Raw genomic sequence first — 17,955 nt, 5'->3', positions numbered from 1 at the left:
GCTTCTGACCAACTGACTTTGAGCGCTTCATCTCTCTGTGCCTCAGTTGTTCCTACTGTGAAACGGGGACCCAGCCTGATGACGAAGGATGAAAAGAACCCAGCGGAGGATCTGACCTGCACGAAGGGCGGCCGCTGTTAACTCCTGACCTCTCGCCCCTTTCCCAGCCCGGGAGCGGAGCCTCACCTCCCAGTCCCCAGTCCCTCCGTCGCAGGCTCCTCCTCCACTGACATCAGAGCCGCAGGCGGGCGGAGGGAGCCAGCCGAGTCCGAACCAAGCCCCAGCGAGAGAGCCGGCGGCGGGGCCAGGCGCGCAGCAGCGGCGGGCGGCGGACGGCGGCCAGCGGCCAGCGGCCAGAGCCCAGCACCAGGCACCTCCGGCCTCCCAGCCAGCCCCGCGGCGGGGCAGCCGCAGGTACAAGCCCAAAGCCGCGCCGCCCGACCCTGGGCGCAGCCGCTGGATACCCTCCCCCAAGGATGGAAAGGGGAGCCCGGGCGTGCCGGACTCTAGATGGGCAGGGCCGGGCCTCACTCCCCAACCTCTGCCCCAGGCCCAGCAGGTGCCGGTGGGAAACTGAGTGGGTAAAAGAGGAAGGTGGGGAAGGGATGTGTGTGCGTGCGTGTCTGCCTTCAGCTGGGCCTGAATGTGGAAGGACTGGGCATTTGGAGGTATGGATGTGTTGGGATATGAGAGTGACTTAGCTTTGGCAAGGGGCTTCAGATATGAAGTTGCAGCATGTTGGTGTATAAGGGTATCCGTGCGGATGTCTGGGAGTCAGTGCTTTTGTTGCAGATATATGTCCAGGTGTTGTGGTGTGCTGGTATCCAGCTCAAAAGGGCAGTAAGTCAGAGTTGGGGACGTATACAGTTGTGTGCTGACCATGTTTGGAGTTAGGAGTATAAGGATTTGCAGTTGAAGAGCTTCTAGGATAAAGGTATGAATGAATCTGGGATGTCTGGTATACAGGTGAGTGTGTGTGTCTGCCTGTCTGGGTGTCATCAAGGTGTGTATGGATGTGTGTTTTGGGGTATGAGAGGGATGTTTGGGTGTGAGGATGTCTGGGGGAGTGTGTGTTTGGATGTGTGTGCTGACGTCCGGGTGTACATGTGTGATCAAGTGTCAGAGTAACTGGGGATGGCGTGTGCTGGAGGCAGGTGTTTGGGTTCAGGGGTGTGGGTGGCTTTTGATGTGAAACTGTGAGGTTCATATCTGCCAGGCTTCCAGGTGGGTTTAAAATTCTGCCTCTACAGCTTACCACCAAGTCTCCTTTCCTAGAAGTTTCTGCCCCTTGGGATTGGTGGCCAGGCCCCCTTGGGAACATGTCCCATCCAAAGAGTGGAATCCCACACTAGGAGCTCTAATCAGGGCACCTTCCCCTCATTTTTTCCCATGGAGGAAAAAGAGAAGGAAAGGGCCCTCCCTGAGGACACACAGTACACTGAGCTCTGTTTTGGCTTCACTCTCTGTGGACCTGGGATGGGATTGAGAGGCTGTGTTCTCTGGATGGGTCCTAGTCTGGCTGCAGTGCCTTCCTAGGTCTTTGCCTCCAGCAGTCTTTGCTGGGGCCCAGCTAGGGGTCATTGAGCAACTCTGGATCCAAACCCTATCCATCACCAACCTTCGTCTCCCCATTCTTCATCTGATAAATGGGGAGAGCTCACCCTCTACTACTGGTTAGAGTCTCCGTGGTGGTGAGGTCTCAGTGGTGAAAAGTATAGGCTGGATCAGGATGAGATGAAGCCAGGAAGGGACAGGTTGGGTGGGACAATTTCTCAGGTTGCTGGGATCCAGATGGGGAGTCAGAAGGGAGAGGGGGTAATAAGAGGCCTGGGGAGCTCCAGCTGTGGCTGCTGTTGCTGTGGTAACAGTGTGGAAGGAGCTATTTAAAAAACGTGGCAGAGATATTGCTGGAAGCCCAGGCTGCCGGAAACCTGATTTCCAAGAGGCCTGGCAGGGAGAAGGGGGAGGGAGAGGAGACACCCCAGCAATTCTGAGGGTGGGGCTGGGACATCACTGGTTCTGGGACAAGGGGATCCTCCAGGGCAGTGCGTTTCTACAAGCTGCTCTGGGGTCTTCTCTGCACTTCTCCCAGAGATCAGTGTGCCCCTAAGCGTTTGGATTTAGAGAGGGAGAAACTGGGAGGTGAGCTGAATTAATGAATGAATGAGTGACTTTGTTGAATAAAGAATTTTGCTGCCACCCTGAGGGATTTTCCTCTAAGCATAGGGCGTGCTGCATAGGTGTTGAAAGAACAAATGGCTGTGAATGAATGTTTGCTGAATGACTTTGTCTAATGAATGATCAAGGAATGATTCAGTGTGGGCTGAGTGACTGAACAGGAGCCCCCAAGCAAGTTCCTACAAAGATGGGGGCCCCACTGAGTCTTCTTCCATTCTCCTTCCTAGGAGCCCTGGCTGTGGTTGGGGGGCAGTGGACCATGCCGGGGCAGTGGAAGCCCCACCTGGAAGCAGGCGGAGGATATTAGAGACATTTACGACTTCCGTGATGTTCTAGGAACGTGAGTCTCAGGGTGGGAGTGAAGGGGCGGCTGTCCCTGAGATGGGAGGTGGGGTTGGGAAGGCCCTTACCCCTGGGCCTGGAGGGGCTGAGGCCAGGGCGGTGCTTCCTCTGGCCAGTTGATCACTGCTTCCTGTTTCTTGCAGCCCAGGCCCTATGGTAGCATTGCCTGGCCCAGACTGGCCTTGGCTTTTCACTTCTGGCTGACGGTGGGTGGGAACTGAGGCGGCTCTTGCCAGAGTTCTAGGTTCCTGTGATGAGAATGAAGGAGCCACTTTTTCAAACTTGCTGCCAAGAACTGGGGGTTCTAACCTAGGTTTTAGAACTGAGGCTGGGCATGGCTGCCCACAATGGTGGGAATCCAGAAATAACTCAAACCTGATCTTTGCCCCTCACATTGATCCCAAACATGTGAGGGAGACAGACCCACGTAAGATGACAACAGGTGTGTGCTCTGCTCCAGCTAAAGTCATGAATGAGGACTTTGTTGAGCCCAGAGAGAGCAGAGACTTCTGTGTGGGGATAAACTTTCTGGAGAAGGGGCCTGAGAGCTGGGGACTGAAAGGATGGGTAGGAGTGTACTTGTCAGAGAAAGAGAAGGTATTCCAGGCAGAAGGAATTAGCATAAGCAAAGGCTCAAAGGCATGTTGTGTATGGAAAGAGGTAGAGTCTGGTAAAGCTTATAACAGAGGCTGGGGAAGAGTAGAAGAGGCTGAGAGGAACAGATCATGGAAGGTGAATACCAAGCTATGGAGGCTGGACTTAATCCCACAAGTCATAGGAAGACAAAAAAAAAAAAAAAAAAAAAAAAAAAATCACCTTTGAAGTTCCCTTGTGGTGCAGCTGGTTAAAGATCCAGCATCGCTGCAGCCATGGTACATGCCACGCCTGCAGGACAGGTTCGATCCCTGGTCTGGGAACTTGTACATGTGCAGCCAAAAAAAAAAAAAAAACAAAAACATAGGAAGACATTTAAGACTTTCTGGCAGATTGCAATTTAGGATGGTCACTCTGGCCACAGTATGGCAGATAAATTGGAGAGGGACAAGACCAGAAACCAGCAATGAAGGTGTCACAGTCACTAGTTACTTTGATGATTGAGATTTCACCATGAGAGATGCTTTCCTTTGACTTATGACTTATTATCCCAGGGAAAGAAAAATAGTCCTAGAAAGAGTACTCTAGTAAACCTGCCTTAATCAGTGAACTTTAGTGCAAATGAGTATGTTCCTTTCTAAGAGCCTGTTAGAAAGCATTGCTTTTCAAACTTTAGTGAGCATACATATCACCTAAGGATCTTGTTAAAATTCAAATTCTGGAGTTACTGTTGTGGTGCAGTAGAAACAAATCTGACTAGGAACCATGAGGTTGTGGGTTCAATCCCTGGCCTCGCTCATTGGGTTAAGAATCTGGCGTTGCTGTGGGTGTGGTATAGGTCACAGGATGGGTCACCTGTAGCACCAGGAGGGTGAATGAATGATAGAGGGAGACTCATCTTACCTCCTTGGTCTGGAGGTGGTTTTGTAACTCATAGGGTATGGAGGAGAGGCTGGAGGGAAGCGGAGGTTCCTGTTTCCCACCTCGTAAATCCCCTCTCACTGCAGAGGGGCCTTCTCAGAGGTAATCCTGGCAGAAGATAAGAGGACTCAGAAGCTGGTGGCCATCAAATGTATCGCCAAGAAGGCTCTGGAAGGCAAGGAGGGCAGCATGGAGAATGAGATCGCTGTCCTACACAAGTGCGTGGGCCACATCCTGTCCCTGCCCTGGGTTGACCCTACCTCAACCTCTCCCATCCTCCTCCTGCCTTTGCTTTGGGCAAATCATCTAACTTCTCTGAGCCTCAAATTGCTTTTATAAAATGTGGTAATAATCCACACTTGGTAGGGATGTGGAGTCCTTTATTAGAGGTCCTTTATTTCAAGTGCCTGGCATGACAGCTAACATGACAGATGTGACTGAGATGCTGCTGCTTATTTGCAGTGGTTTAATGTCTAATCAGATCTAAAGGTCAATCCTTGAACATGTCTTGAACCCATGTACTTCAATTGCTATTATCTCTAAACCTACCTCAAGTTCCTGCCACCTATTAAACCACTTAGCAAGTTTATAAATGCCTGTCGGCTGGCCCCTTCCTCAATCAACAACCAAATGTTCTACGAATTGCTCATGCTTATGGAAAACTTGCTGCTCTCACTTGGAAAGCTTATACAGAATCTTCACTTCCACCTCCTCCTTAATCTTTCTAAATACCCTGGGCAGGGACATAATTATTCTTTCCACTGTTGAGTTGGGGTGACTGAGGCCCAAAGAGGAAAAGACATGCCCAAGGTCACACAGCAAGTTTGTGGCAGAGCCAAAGCTTCCATCAGACTCAGTTACCATCTTTAGTGCATGTATGTAACGTTTACTGTATGTATGCCAGGCACTGTGCCAAGACTCCCACCTTCATTTCCTCACATGATCTTCACCTCAACATTTTGAGGGAAGTACCATCATTGGCTTCATATTATAGATGCTATAGATGCAGAGACTGAGCTCAGAGAGGTTACACTCAATTTATTAGTGATCACCTCCTCTGCACCAGGTGCTGGGGGAACAGTGGTGAGCAAGATAAAAGCTCTTGGTCTCATAGAGATTACATTGGTGGGGGAAGCTGACAAATACATAAGCCCTGATCAGTATATGATTGTAATAACATTTGTCAATGTGTGGGGAGCTGGGGTACCCCTCACCCCCTTGCCAAGACAAATGTTATTACAATCATACACTGATCAGTGCTATAAGGTGAAGAGACTTGCCCCCAAATGACATGGGGCAGAGGCAGGTTGGGCCCAGGTCTGTCCAATGCCAGAGCCCCGTGTTAACCTCTGTGCGCCCCTGCCTTCCATTACACTAGAATAAACCATGGCACATCAGCTTTTCCCTCTGGGACCTATCATGGTCTGTCTTGCCCAGGTGTGTAGGCATGGCTCTTCAAGATAAGGGTGGGAAGAGGGCGAGCTGTGCTCAACCCTGAACCACCACATTTCTCCTTTCAGAATCAAGCACCCCAACATTGTAGCCCTGGATGACATCTATGAGAGTGGGGGACACCTCTACCTCATCATGCAGCTGTGAGCGGCCCTGCTTTTGCCCCTTCATCACACCTCTCCCCGTGCCCCCTCCCTGGCCTCTCTGCCTCCCTGCTGTCTTGGCCACAATGCTCTGTCCCTGATGCAGCGTGTCAGGTGGGGAGCTGTTTGACCGAATTGTAGAAAAAGGCTTCTATACAGAGCGGGATGCCAGCCGCCTCATCTTTCAAGTGCTGGACGCCGTCAAGTACCTGCATGATCTGGGCATCGTACACCGGGACCTCAAGGTGGGGTGTGGGGTGCTGGGGTACCCTTCACCCCCTTGCCAAACCTTGGCTTCCCATCTGCAAAATTAACCTTGTAGGGAGTTCCTATTGTAGCTCAGTGGGCTACAGATCCGACTGGTATCCATGAGGACATGTGTTCAGTCCCTGGCCTTGCTCAGTGGGTTAAGGATCTGGGATTGCCCTGGCTGTGGCATAGGTTGGCAACTGCAGCTCTGATTCGACCCCTAGCCTGGGAACTTCCATATGCCTGGTGCAGCCCTAAAAAAACAAAATAAGAAATTGACCTTGTAAATCCTAAATTGCCTCTTCCCCATTCCAGATTGGACACCCAAATGGACACAAGGGTGAAGTGTGCTGTTATCCCTATCACATCTTAAGTCTTTTTTTTTTCTTAAATAAAAGTCCCACTTGCTCTTTGTAGAAAAGATGATGAAACAGCAAAACATAAAGAAGAAAGCTAGAAGCCCCTGAAACCCTACTTCTCAGAGATGATGATGGGGTTTAAATTTTGTAGTACATCTCATTCCACTCTAGGAGAAGAGCCCTGGGGTGAGACTCTCAGGCATCAGTTTCCTCATCTGTAAAGTGGGATTACTCAGAGTGGTTTGGCAGGGATGTGATAAGGATGAACTGAAATCAATCACAGCACAGGATCCAGCACACAACAGGTGCTCAAAAATTCTTTAGGGCTTCACAATACACACCTACAGTTTATAGGAAATTCCTTCCCGCATCCCCAAGGCCCTTGTCCTTTCTGGAACTTTTTTTTTGGGGGGGGGCTTTTTGCCATTTCTTGGGCCACTCCTGCGGCATATGGAGGTTCCTAGGCTAGGGGTCAAATTGGAGCCACAGCTACCGGCCTACGCCAGAGCCACAGAAACGCAGGATCCGAGCCGCGTCTGCGACCTACACCACAGCTCACAGCAATGCCGGATCCTCGACCCACTGAGCAAGGCCAGGGATCGAACTGCAAACTTATGGTTCCTAGTCGGATTCGTTAACCACTGAGCAATGACGGGAACTTCATTTTTGTGTGTGTGTGTGTAACTTTTAACCTTGAGAACTTCCTTGAGTTTCTTGTGCCTCCAAACAAGATGGCAGCTGTGAAGCCATGGTGGCTTTGGGGGGCCTGTTGTTTCTCAGGGGCCAACTGGGGAGGCAGAAGGTTCTGCTGGCCTCTGGCCATCTCCAACTCCCCCTTCTCCACTCTCTCGCCCTCCAAGCCAGAGAATCTGCTGTACTACAGCCTGGATGAAGACTCCAAGATCATGATCTCTGACTTTGGCCTCTCCAAGATGGAGGACCCTGGCAGCGTGCTCTCCACAGCATGCGGGACCCCAGGATATGTGGGTACGGAGGGCCCTAGGCTGGGACTGTGGGTTGGGGAGGAATCAGGAGCTGCAGGGCAGAAGTTTGTCACCACGAGGTTCCCTTCCCTCCACAGCCCCAGAGGTGCTGGCTCAGAAGCCCTACAGCAAGGCAGTGGATTGCTGGTCCATTGGAGTCATTGCCTATATCCTGTGAGTGGGGGCTTGGCTCTTGGGGTGTGGCTCCAGAGTTCTCCTCTCCCTAATTTTGCCCTCTTCTTCCTCTCTGCTATTTCTTTCTTCCAGTTATTAACTGATAACTATCAGTTAATAACTAATATTACTGCACTAAGTAGATACTATGTTTCTGATACTATGCCAAGCACTGGGGACTTAGCAGAGGACAAAACAAAGTGCCTGCCCTCAGGAAGCAGACATGCTAGTAGGGAAGGGAGACAATAAACAAGGAAATAAATCTGTAAAATAATGTCAGGTGGTAAGAAATATTGTGAAGAAAAGCAAGTCAGGGAGGTCAGGATGGATACTATTTTAGATAAGGAGGATAGCGAGGCCTCTCTGAGGAGGTGGCATTTGAGTGGCATCCTGAATGAAGTGAGGGAGCCAGATTTTAGAGATGCGGGGAGAATAGTTAGTCAGAGGGAACAGCAAGTGTGAAGGTCCTGAGGAAGGACAGCTAGTGGCACGTCAAGGAACAGAAAGCCAGTGTAGATGGACAGGAGTGAGCATGGCAGAGAGGTGGAGATTTCTCCTCTTGTAACAGGCGGAGCTCCTTCCTGTTGGTCCTGTCTGACCTCCAAGACTGCCCCAAAGCTCCATCTTGGAGCCAAAGGGTGCAGTGGAAGTGGAAATGAGAATGAGTTTCTCCCTGCCCAGGCTCTGTGGTTACCCCCCCTTCTATGACGAGAATGATGCCAAACTCTTTGAACAGATTTTGAAGGCCGAGTACGAGTTTGACTCTCCTTACTGGGACGACATCTCTGACTCCGGTATTGGGGGCTTTGCTTTCTTACTCTGGGTCCTACCTGCAGTGCCTTGCTCATTCACTTTGGGGGTCTCCTCATCACCTTCCTTCTGTCAGATTCCCCAGTCGCAGACTAAGAGGTGTCTTCGAGACCAGACACCCACCCTGGATGCTTCCCTCTGCTTGGCCCCCGGTCTGAGAAACTGTAGGCATTCATTCATTCAGTTTTCAAACCACAGTATTTTTTAACATACCTTCCCTCACTGACTTCCTAATGCCTAAAACACCACCATGTTCTCATCTGTCCTTCTGTGTCTCCAATGAGGAGGCAAAGATGTGAAGCCATTATCAATCATTTACACATCAGTGTGAATACACTGAGTAGAATCTTTGCTAAGAACAGATTTTTCTTCAGGGAGAAAGCTGGAGGGTTGGGGTGGGTCGGGGCTTAGAGAAAGAGTATAGATGGGGTGGGGCGGCGCATGGACAGATTGAGCTTCAATGCCAGGCCAGACCCCAGGGGGTGGGTTCTATCTTGGGGTTGTTCTTGGGCACCACCATGCTGTCTTTGCTCTTGTTTTGGGGGGTCAGCCAAAGACTTCATCCGACATTTGATGGAGAAGGATCCAGAGAAGAGGTTTACCTGTGACCAGGCCTTGCAGCACCCCTGGTGAGAGTTCCCACAAGTTCCAGACTGGGGTAGGGTTTGGGGCCCCTAGGCCTGCCCCTGCCTTCACTGACAGCCTTCCGCACACATTCATCCTAGGATTGCAGGAGATACGGCTCTAGATAAGAATATTCACCAGTCAGTGAGCGAGCAGATCAAGAAGAACTTTGCCAAGAGCAAGTGGAAGGTAAGCCTCTGTCCCTAGTCCTGGTTCCCAGGCTCCCCAGGATTCCTCTCTACCTCCATCTAGGTCTCAGCTCATATAGCACCTAGCACCAAGTGGGGCACACGGTAAATGCTCAGGGATGCTCACTAAAGACCCTCATTCATTCATCCTCTGTGACCCTACCCTGTTGCACTGAGGTCCCCGACCTCCAAGTCTAAAGGGAGAACAGTATATAATTCCAAGGAGACATCTAATCCCATGGGGTCCTGCAAGGGGCGTAAAGGTGGTAACGGCCTGACAGCGAGTAGGAATTAGCCAAGCACAGCAGAATGTCTGAAGCAGAGGGAACAGGTGTGCAAAGAGCTAGGGGAAGAGAGTGTGGTCATTCGAAGCACTGCAAGTGCTAAGCTTTACTAGACTGCAGGGGCTGGGGGGCAGGAGCCCAGGCTGGACACACAGGTAGGGGCCGGGCTACTCAGGGGCTCAAATGCCACAGTGGAGCACTGACTTGATCCTGAGGATGTTGAGGAGCCCGAGGATTTTAAGCAGGAACTTACTCTTTAGAAAGAGTTCTCAGGATGCAGAGATGCAGAGTGAAGGCTGGGGAGACCCCTTAGGAGGCTGTGGCAGAGATGTAGTCAGAAGACAGTGAGGGATTGACTAGCGGAGTCAACGGGAACAGAGAGCACTGATTGAACCAGGAATCTGGGAGGCAGAATCAACAAGTGATGGTAGAAAGGATATTGGGGGACAGAGATGTCCAGGGCTGGCCCAAGATTTTGGGTGGGGACAAAGTGGATTGTGATACCATCACTAAGATAGAGATCCCAGGAGAAGAAACTTGGTTTGGGGGATAACTTTGGTTTGGGACATGGGGAATTTGAGGGACATCTCAGTGGGGAGGTTGAATAGAGAATGATAGACACACACCTGGGCAAGTTACTTTACTGCTGTGTGCTTCAGTTTCCTCATTTGACAATGGTGACAGTATTAAGTCCCCACCTCAAAGACTTTTTTGAAGATTAAATGAACTATACTATGTAAAGTGCTTAGAACAGTACCTGATACATAATGCTATACTGTTTATTATGTGAATATGAATTCATTGTATATAAAAGTCATACATGTCTATATACATTTTTATAAATATGTATGTGTTGCAAATATATAATATGGCTGAATATAATTTAATAAAGCTTTTAGAGGTTTTGAGGGTTTTATGGGCTCACAAATATTAAAAGAACAGAACTGCTGCAGGAATTCTACCACCAGACTCTGCCCCATGATCTCCCACTCTAACTCAGAAGTCCCTTCACACCCCCCTCTCTCTGCAGCAAGCCTTCAATGCCACGGCTGTGGTGCGGCACATGAGGAAGCTACAGCTGGGCACCAGCCAGGAGGGGCAGGGACAGACGGCCAGCCATGGGGAGCTGCTAACACCAGCAGCTGGGGGTGAGGACCAGGGCCCTGGAAGGGCATGGGCGGGGGGTCCACAGAGAGACGCCCAGGCTGAAGCAGAGGGTCTGCTCCTACAGCCGGCTGTGTTTTCTTCCTGAGCAGGTTCTGCGGCTGGCTGTTGCTGTCGAGACTGCTGCGTGGAGCCAGGTCCAGAAGTGTCTCCCACACTGCCCCCCCAGCTCTAGGGGCTGGGATCCCCTATGTGGGAGGGCCTGGGGGTGGCCTGCTCCCACTCCCTCCATAAACTGGGGAGTTACCCTGCCTCACCCCCCTCTGAAACCCTTTGCCTACCATACCTCCACTGCCTTTTCCATACAAATGTTTCTATTTTATTGTTCCTTCTTATAATAAAGGGAAGAAATTAAAACCACAGGTAGCTCTGTCTCCACACACAACCCCCACCCAACACTGTTGTGCTTGATTTGAGGGTGCCTGGCCCCTGAGATAGTTGCAGGGAATCCCCCTTTCCAACATGAGACTGGATAGGAGAGGTGTTGGGGGAATCCCTCTGTCCAAGGCCCCATCTAGCCTACCGGGCCTGTGCATCTTTTTCTGCGCTTTGCTGGTGGCTCCTGAGCTCGGTGGGGTTGGCGCAGCTCAGCACTGAACAGCACCTGGGGGCAGGGGCAGGAGTGTGAGTGGGGAGAGGGTACACTGGGGTCGGACGTGGTGGGGCCGGTGGCACTGTGGGGAGCTAGAAGTGTTCATGGGGGGCAGGGCTGGAGCAATGAGAGTCTAGAGTCAGGGTGGGGGTGGGGGGAGAGTCTTTTAGGTCACCTGGGGCAGCGGAAGGTGTAAGAGTCCAGTGGGTCAGGGGTGGGGAAGAAGGGGAAGCCTAGGTACACTCACTGCTTGGGCCCAGCCAGCATGAGGTCCCCACAGGCTCCGGAAGAAGTTTCCTAAACCAGAAGAAGTGAGGCAACATTAATTGGCCTCTCTCACTCCCTATCCATGGGGGCGGGGTTTTAGGGAGAGGTGTGGGAAGTTCCCACCACCTTAGGTCACCGCCAGCCCTGGCAGCCCTCTCTCTCCTTACCCAGTTCCTTGTTGGCCTGGGGGCTTGGACCCTTGGCTGGGTGGCAGTGGGGTGCCAGTTGTAGTCACGTTGGGCGATCTGCCACACGTGGACATCCACAGGTACAGCCTGGGGCTTGTCTAGGGCCATCAAGCAGATGCAGTCAGCCACCTGTGATGGAAAATGAGTGAGCCACAGAAGAGGAATAGCAGGATCCACTCAGCAACCTACTTCCAGCCCCAAAGCCAGCTGCTTTCTTCTGCACTCTGAAGTTACTATTACTGTACATTCTATTAATAATTTTAAAAACACCTGTGATGAGAGTGCTACTGGGTGAACATCTATGTATGCTAGATTCACATCATAACCTGAAAAGAAGGTTTTTAGCAGACAAGAAAATTGAAGTTCTGAAAGATGAGGTGACTTGGCCAACATTATACCGCTACAAAAATGCAGAACCAAGATTTAATATTGGGCTGGAGTTCAGAGCCTATAAAAATAATTATTTAAACAAATATTCTTTTTCTTTTTATGGCTACACCTGCAGCATATGGCAGTTTCCAGGCTAGGGGTCCAACTGGAACTATAACTGCAGCCCTACACCAGAGCCACGGCAATGCCAGATCTGAGCCGCATCTGCAGCTTGCAACAGTGCCAGATCCTTAACCCACTGAGTGATCCCAGGGATTGAACCTGCATCAGGGGTTCTTAACCCAACTGAGCCACAGTGGGAACTCCAAAGATTCATTTTTAAAGTACAGAGTAGCATAGGACTTCCTGTCATGGCTCAGTGGTTAATGAATCCGACTAGGAACCATGAAGTTGCAGGTTCAATCTCTGGCCTTGCTCAGTGGGTTAAGGATCTGGCATTGCTGTGAACTGTGCTGTAGGTCGCAGACTCAGCTCAGATCCTAAGTTGCTGTGGCTGCAGCATAGGCTGGTGGCTACAGCTCTGATTAGACCCCTACCTGGGAACCTCCATATGCCTCAGGTGCGGCCTTAGAAAAGACAAAATGACCCAAAAAAGAGAGAAAAGTACAGAATAGTATAAAAAAGAAAACAACAAAAGTCAAATAAATTCCCAATTATTCTACTCATAGCTAACCCTGTTGATACTGAACAAAATGTTGTTGTCTTTTTTTCCTTTGGCTGTGCTTGTGGCATGTGGAAGCTCCCAGGCCAAGGATCAAAACCACACTGCAGATGCAACCTGTGCCAGAGCTGCGGCAATGCCAGATCCTTAACCCACTGCCACACAGAAACTTCCTAAACAAAGTTTTGTAAGTAGATAAAACTTTTTTTTCTGCCTCACCCAAGGCATATGGAAGTTCCCAGGTCAGGGATTGAATCCGAGCCACAGCTACAATCTACACCACAGCTGTACAGATGTGCAACTCCAGATCCTTAACCCACTGCACCACAGTGGGAACTCTAAGTACATAAAATTTTAAGAGAAGAAAATGAAAAGCAGAAACATCTCATTTGTGTTCTCAAGGTATCCATTATTAAGTTTCCTGTGATTCCTTCTGGAAACATCTGCATACATATAGCAGAGTATATAAGTACCTGAACAAATGGTTTTTCTATAAATGCATTCAAAGGGCAATGCCTTTTATACCCTTTCTGCCCTCTACATATTCTCTATAAAACATCTGCTTGTATCCTTTCTCCTGGCTCTGCTTTCAGGAGCCATGCCTGTATCCCACTCTCAGGCCTGCCTTTTTTCCTTTTCTGCTGCTCTCTGCATTGATGGTGAGGGCAGCTCCTACCCCCTTGAAGCCTCACCTTGGTGCCTACCCCGGGCAGGGTGCAGAGGGCCTTGTGGGCCTCTTCGTAGGGGGCCAGCGCAGCTGCTGCATCCAGGGAAGCCCACCCCGTTCTTCCAGGATGGCTCGGGCACTGGCACTCACGTAGCGGGCACGGTACCCCAGGCCCAGCTTCCTGAGCTGAGCCTCCACCTCTGACCCTGTGGGGGTGAGAATGGGGAGGGAAGCAAGCTTAAGACCTGGATTCTGCCCCTCTACAAATGTTTTCTTTCTTTTTTTTTTTTTGTCTTTTTGCTATTTCTTGGGCCGCTCCCACAGCATATGGAGGTTCCCAGGCTAGGGGTCGAATCGGAGCTGTAGCTGCCAGCCTATACTAGAGCCACAGCAACACGGGATCCGAGCCACGTCTGCAACCTACACCACAGCTCACGGCAACGCAGATCGTTAACCCACTAAGCAAGGGCAGGGACCGAACCCGCAACCTCATGGTTCCTAGTCGGATTCATTAACCACTGCGCCATGACGGGAACTCCCTACAAATGTTTTCTGAGCACCTACTATGTGCTGTGCACTGGAACAAGGACTGAGACGGACTTGCTGCCCTAAAGAAACTCCCCAGTTGAATTTCTTAACCTTTCCAAAGGGTGTTCACATCCATGATCTAAAATAAGTCATAATAACAGCACAGCTTCTATCATTAAATGCTAGGTATCATGCATGGGCAAGTGCTTTAGGTACATTATCATGCTTACTTTCCTATGATGACAATACTATTGTTTTTCCCATTTTACCATGGAGAAAATGAGAGCTTAGAAGAGATTAAGTAACTTGTTCAAGAAAGGACATGGTAGTCATGGGATCTTATATGAAGCCTGGAGCACCAAGCCTGTGCTCTTAACTCATTACACTACCTTACCTCATGACTGCTTTATTCATTCCTCAAACACTTTTGGGTAGAAAATTTTATTTCCATCTGTGTAAAAAGCACAGACTGGTGAGGTGCTGACATTTTAGGCCAGATAGGGAATATGAGGTGTAACTGAGGCTGATCAGGCAGGGTAGTTCTGGATGAGGGCAGTGTTTGGGAAGGCAGGTAGCTTTGAGATGGAAGGGGTACCAGGGGAAACCCGAACAGATTTTGGAAGCTGTTGGAGAGCCTGGGGGCAGGAACCCACCTACTCACCAGCTAGGGCCTGCAGACTGGGGAAGCCATGATAGGTGACATCATCAAGCTGGATCAGCCGAGGTCCAAAGGCCTTGCAGAGCCGCTCCACCATGCCAGTGATGCGGGCAATGTTGTTGTTGGAGGAACAGATGAAGGAGAAAAGGCACTCGATGGGGTCTTGTTGCAGGAGCCGAACACCTGGGGACCAGAAAGGCAGGGGGATCAGAAAGCACCTCAGAGTTGGGAGTGGCCTCCTCTCACCCTGAGATCCTAGACACCAAGGCTTGAGGGACGGGGGATTCCCAAGGGAATGAGGGGACAATGTTCTTAGAGAAAGCAACACCAGAGCTCTCATTTCTCATAGCATCTTGTGAGGGCTGGGTTCTCATTCCATTCCACAGATGAAGAAGCCACAATGTAAGCACTATGAGGGTGGGGATTTGTTTCTGTTTTGTTTACTGCAGGATCCTCAGTCACAGAGCGGATGCTCTGTAAACATTTACAGAACGAATGATGTCACTAACCCTAGATCACACAGCCAAGATCTGGTTCAGTATCCTTGTTACTCTACTATTGTGGTCAGCAGGACAATAATAACAGGAATAATAATTACTATGTGTCAGGCACTATTCCAAGCACTTTACCACCTTATATGTATTAGCTTCCTTAACCCTCATAAAATCCTGAGATAGATATCATCTCCACTTAACAGATGGTGAAATTGAGTAGTCTAACTGAATCACAAGTACTCCAACCCATACCTCTGGCTCTGCACTCACCTTGGAATTTCTGAGCCACCTCTTGAAAGTGGGGGTCCACAGTACTCCAATGGCGATACAGTTGAGCAAGGCTGATATCCAGCTGGAAGTACTGTCGTACCACTTTTAGCTCTTCTAGTGTGGGCCTGCCAACCCGGCCCGTGTCCCCTCGATACACAGTGCAGTAGAGCTGCTCCTCAGTCTGGGTCAGTGTCCATACACGGTCCGCCAGTACGCCACTCCAGTGTGCAGGGCTCTGCTCCCTCCACCTGAGCCCCCAGGCACACGGGAGGCCTAGCATTCAGTTTCCCGTCCTGCACACTTTGGGGCCCTCCCATTCTACAGCTGCTCCATATACAAAACTGATTTACAAAATGCAATTATATCATTTGATCCTTGCAGCTACACTGCACCCGCAGGCTTATTATCTCCACTTCATAAAGGAGGTAACAGGGTCACCACCCGTGCCTCAGTCTCTCCTTTGTACTCTGAAGTTTCTTCCATCTCCCCCAATGATTCCCCCCCTTTTTTTTTTTCCTTTTGTCTTATTAAGGTCGCGGCGACATATGGAGGTTCCCAGGCCAGGGGTCCAATTGGAGCAGCCAGCCTACGGCCACAGCGACGCCACAGCAACGCCAGATCCAAGCCGCGTCTGAGACCTACACCACAGCTCACGGCAACGCCGGATCCTTAACCCACTGAGCGAGGCCAGGGAATCGAACCTGCAACCTCATGATTCCTAGTTGGTTTCGTTTCCGCTGCACCTCGACGGGAACTCCAAACCCCCAGTGATTCTTTACGTCCCAGGTCTGCAGTGCTTAGAAGCCAAGAGCCAGGGTGACTTACCGGAAGGATTGCCCAGAAGCCAGAACCAGGTCCAGGCGCAGCTCAGAGCGTGGGCAGGGGATGGAGGCCCATAGAGCTGGGACAGAGGCTAGGGTGCGATGCCCCATGCTACGGGGCAGAACGGAGAGAGGGCTAATCTTTCCACTTCAGGCTCTGCCCCGTGATGGTCCTGCCCACTCCATAGCAGCTCTACTTACCACCAAAAGACCACGCCCCTCAAGGCCTCCCCACCAAATCCTGACCTCTAAATTGATTTAAAGCCCCGCTAGTTTCATTTAAATTCCTTCACTCCCCTCAGGCCCGGCCCCTTGCTGGCCACCAAAGCTCCGCCCCTCCCATTCTGTCCTATCTCCTGCCTCTACCCTCCGGCGCATCCTCCTTACATGTCCTCCCCTTGCCCTCCACAGCCTCTGGGCGCGCACCACAGGTCCTCAAGCGGCTGAGACTTTGGGAAGCGCGCGCAGAAGCGCTCTTCCGGTTTCTTAAGGGGCGGACCTCGCTAGCGCCGGAAGTAGGGCTCAAGCCCGGCTAATTGGATCCAGAGGTAGCCAGTCGGCGGAGAGCTAAGAGAGGCCAATGAAAATCGGGCGTGGCGTCGGGTGGGTGGACTTTGCAGCGCCTCAGCGGTTGGCGCGCGCTGGGCTAGCTGCCCGCCCTGGGCTTTTTCTCTGCGCTTGTGCTCGCTCCGCACGCCCGCTGGTTCCGTCCCGACGTCCCGCAGCCCGGTCGCAGAGAGCGCCCTCAGGCCCTAGTCCTCACTGTCCATTCTCCTCAGAGCCCTGGGACTCCTCAGGGTCTGCCTGCCCTCAGAATCAGGTCCTATCCCCTGCCGTCCAAAGATAGCTTTTCTCACCGAGCCTCTCCCTCCTCAGTCCGCCTCCCATGAACCCCCCTTCACCGAGAATCGCGCCAGAATGCAGCTCCGGCTCCGTTGAGCCTCTGAGTGTCTCCACAGCGCCTGGTCCGGAGGATCTGCCCTTGCGCCCGCCGGCTGAGCGGCTTCCCTCGGAGACCTTGTCGCTGAGCATTGACGCTGCAGCCTCAGACCTCCTCACGGGCTTCTTCGTGAGAGATCTAACAACTCTGTCTCAGGACGCAGCAGCTTCTTCCTGCAGATGCAGCCAGCCTGGGGCCTCCTCGGGGACTGGGCCAGGCGGCCCATAGAGGCCACAGGACCACCAAGTGTGTGGTCCCGAGGTAGCCCAGATGCCAGCGCCTTGGACTGGCCCAGGAAGGATGTGTCATGCAACTTCTTCCATTCTGGAAAAAGTTAAAAATCAAGGAGACAAAGAACTGTCTTTGGGTGGTTTTTCCCCTGCGTAGTGATATTTGGTTCCTGCATCTGAATAATGAGCCTGGCAGCTGATCTGTCAGTGTCCACCCACCCACAGAGCCTGGCAGCATCTCCATTGCCCTGCTCAGTAGCTGCAAGGCAGGGACAGCTGCTTGCCTGTAGCCCTCTCACCTGTAGGCAGGCCAGCTCATAGGTGCCCAGACTTGGAGGGCTTTCCTTCAATAAATGTTGAAATCAGAAGAGGTGTCAGGGTTGGGAATGAATGAAGAGTAACCTTTTGCATTCCTGCTCAGTCCGCAGCTAAACAGGGAAGGTCACAGCTATAGCCACTGTAAAGAAGTACTTGGACCATCCAACTGGCAAAGAACTTGAAGCACCTGGAGTCCACTAGAAACAGGCACTAGACTTTTCCAGCAGTTTGGCATGCTGTTTAAAGGGCAAGCATTGCAGAGAGGCAAATCCTACCTCTGTGACTTCCCAGATGTAGGGACTTAGGCAAGTTACTTAATGTTTCTAAACCTCAATGTATGTCTTTGTGGAGATAAGTGCCCTATTAACTTTGCCCAAAGTTACTTCAAGGATTATACAAAACTATCTAAAAGTGCTTCAGCACAGGGTCTACCACTTAGTTAAGTTCATGGAGAACGGGAGCTGTC

General features: G+C 51.1%; 2 protein-coding genes across 5 annotated transcripts; one reads left to right on the top strand and one right to left on the bottom strand.

Annotated features, from left to right (window-relative positions):
* CAMK1 (calcium/calmodulin dependent protein kinase I) lies at positions 248-10,825 on the top strand. 4 transcript variants are annotated; one of them, NM_001190195.2, is given in 14 exon segments: positions 280-414; positions 2,406-2,444; positions 2,447-2,452; positions 2,455-2,518; positions 4,122-4,253; positions 5,556-5,630; positions 5,737-5,875; positions 7,099-7,225; positions 7,320-7,395; positions 8,077-8,189; positions 8,756-8,834; positions 8,931-9,018; positions 10,332-10,449; positions 10,558-10,822. In NM_001190195.2, coding segments are annotated over 13 exon segments (1,107 nt in total). In that variant the 5' UTR covers positions 280-414; positions 2,406-2,437; the 3' UTR covers positions 10,641-10,822.
* Positions 10,060-16,869, bottom strand: OGG1 (8-oxoguanine DNA glycosylase). Its single transcript, XM_001928192.7, is given in 10 exon segments — positions 10,060-11,069; positions 11,305-11,354; positions 11,492-11,527; positions 11,530-11,641; positions 13,256-13,317; positions 13,320-13,436; positions 14,420-14,599; positions 15,181-15,428; positions 16,006-16,113; positions 16,389-16,869. Coding segments are annotated over 9 exon segments (1,002 nt in total). The 5' UTR covers position 16,113; positions 16,389-16,869; the 3' UTR covers positions 10,060-10,979.

Source organism: Sus scrofa, chromosome 13 (genome assembly GCF_000003025.6).
Source record: "Sus scrofa isolate TJ Tabasco breed Duroc chromosome 13, Sscrofa11.1, whole genome shotgun sequence".
NCBI lineage: Eukaryota > Metazoa > Chordata > Mammalia > Artiodactyla > Suidae > Sus > Sus scrofa.
The sequence above is the reverse complement of the archived record's forward strand: the minus strand, read 5'-3'. Positions and strand labels throughout refer to the sequence as shown.

What these genes read in the sequence shown, in the direction of transcription:
- CAMK1 (XM_021068250.1), top strand. Translation starts at nt 4,225, where the DNA reads ATGGAGAATGAGATCGCTGTCCTACACAA. An exon ending in GAGATCGCTGTCCTACACAA is followed by an intron (nt 4,254 to 5,555) that starts GTGCGTGGGCCA and finishes TTCTCCTTTCAG; the next exon opens with AATCAAGCACCCCAACATTG. An exon ending in GGAGTCATTGCCTATATCCT is followed by an intron (nt 7,396 to 8,076) that starts GTGAGTGGGGGC and finishes CTCCCTGCCCAG; the next exon opens with GCTCTGTGGTTACCCCCCCT.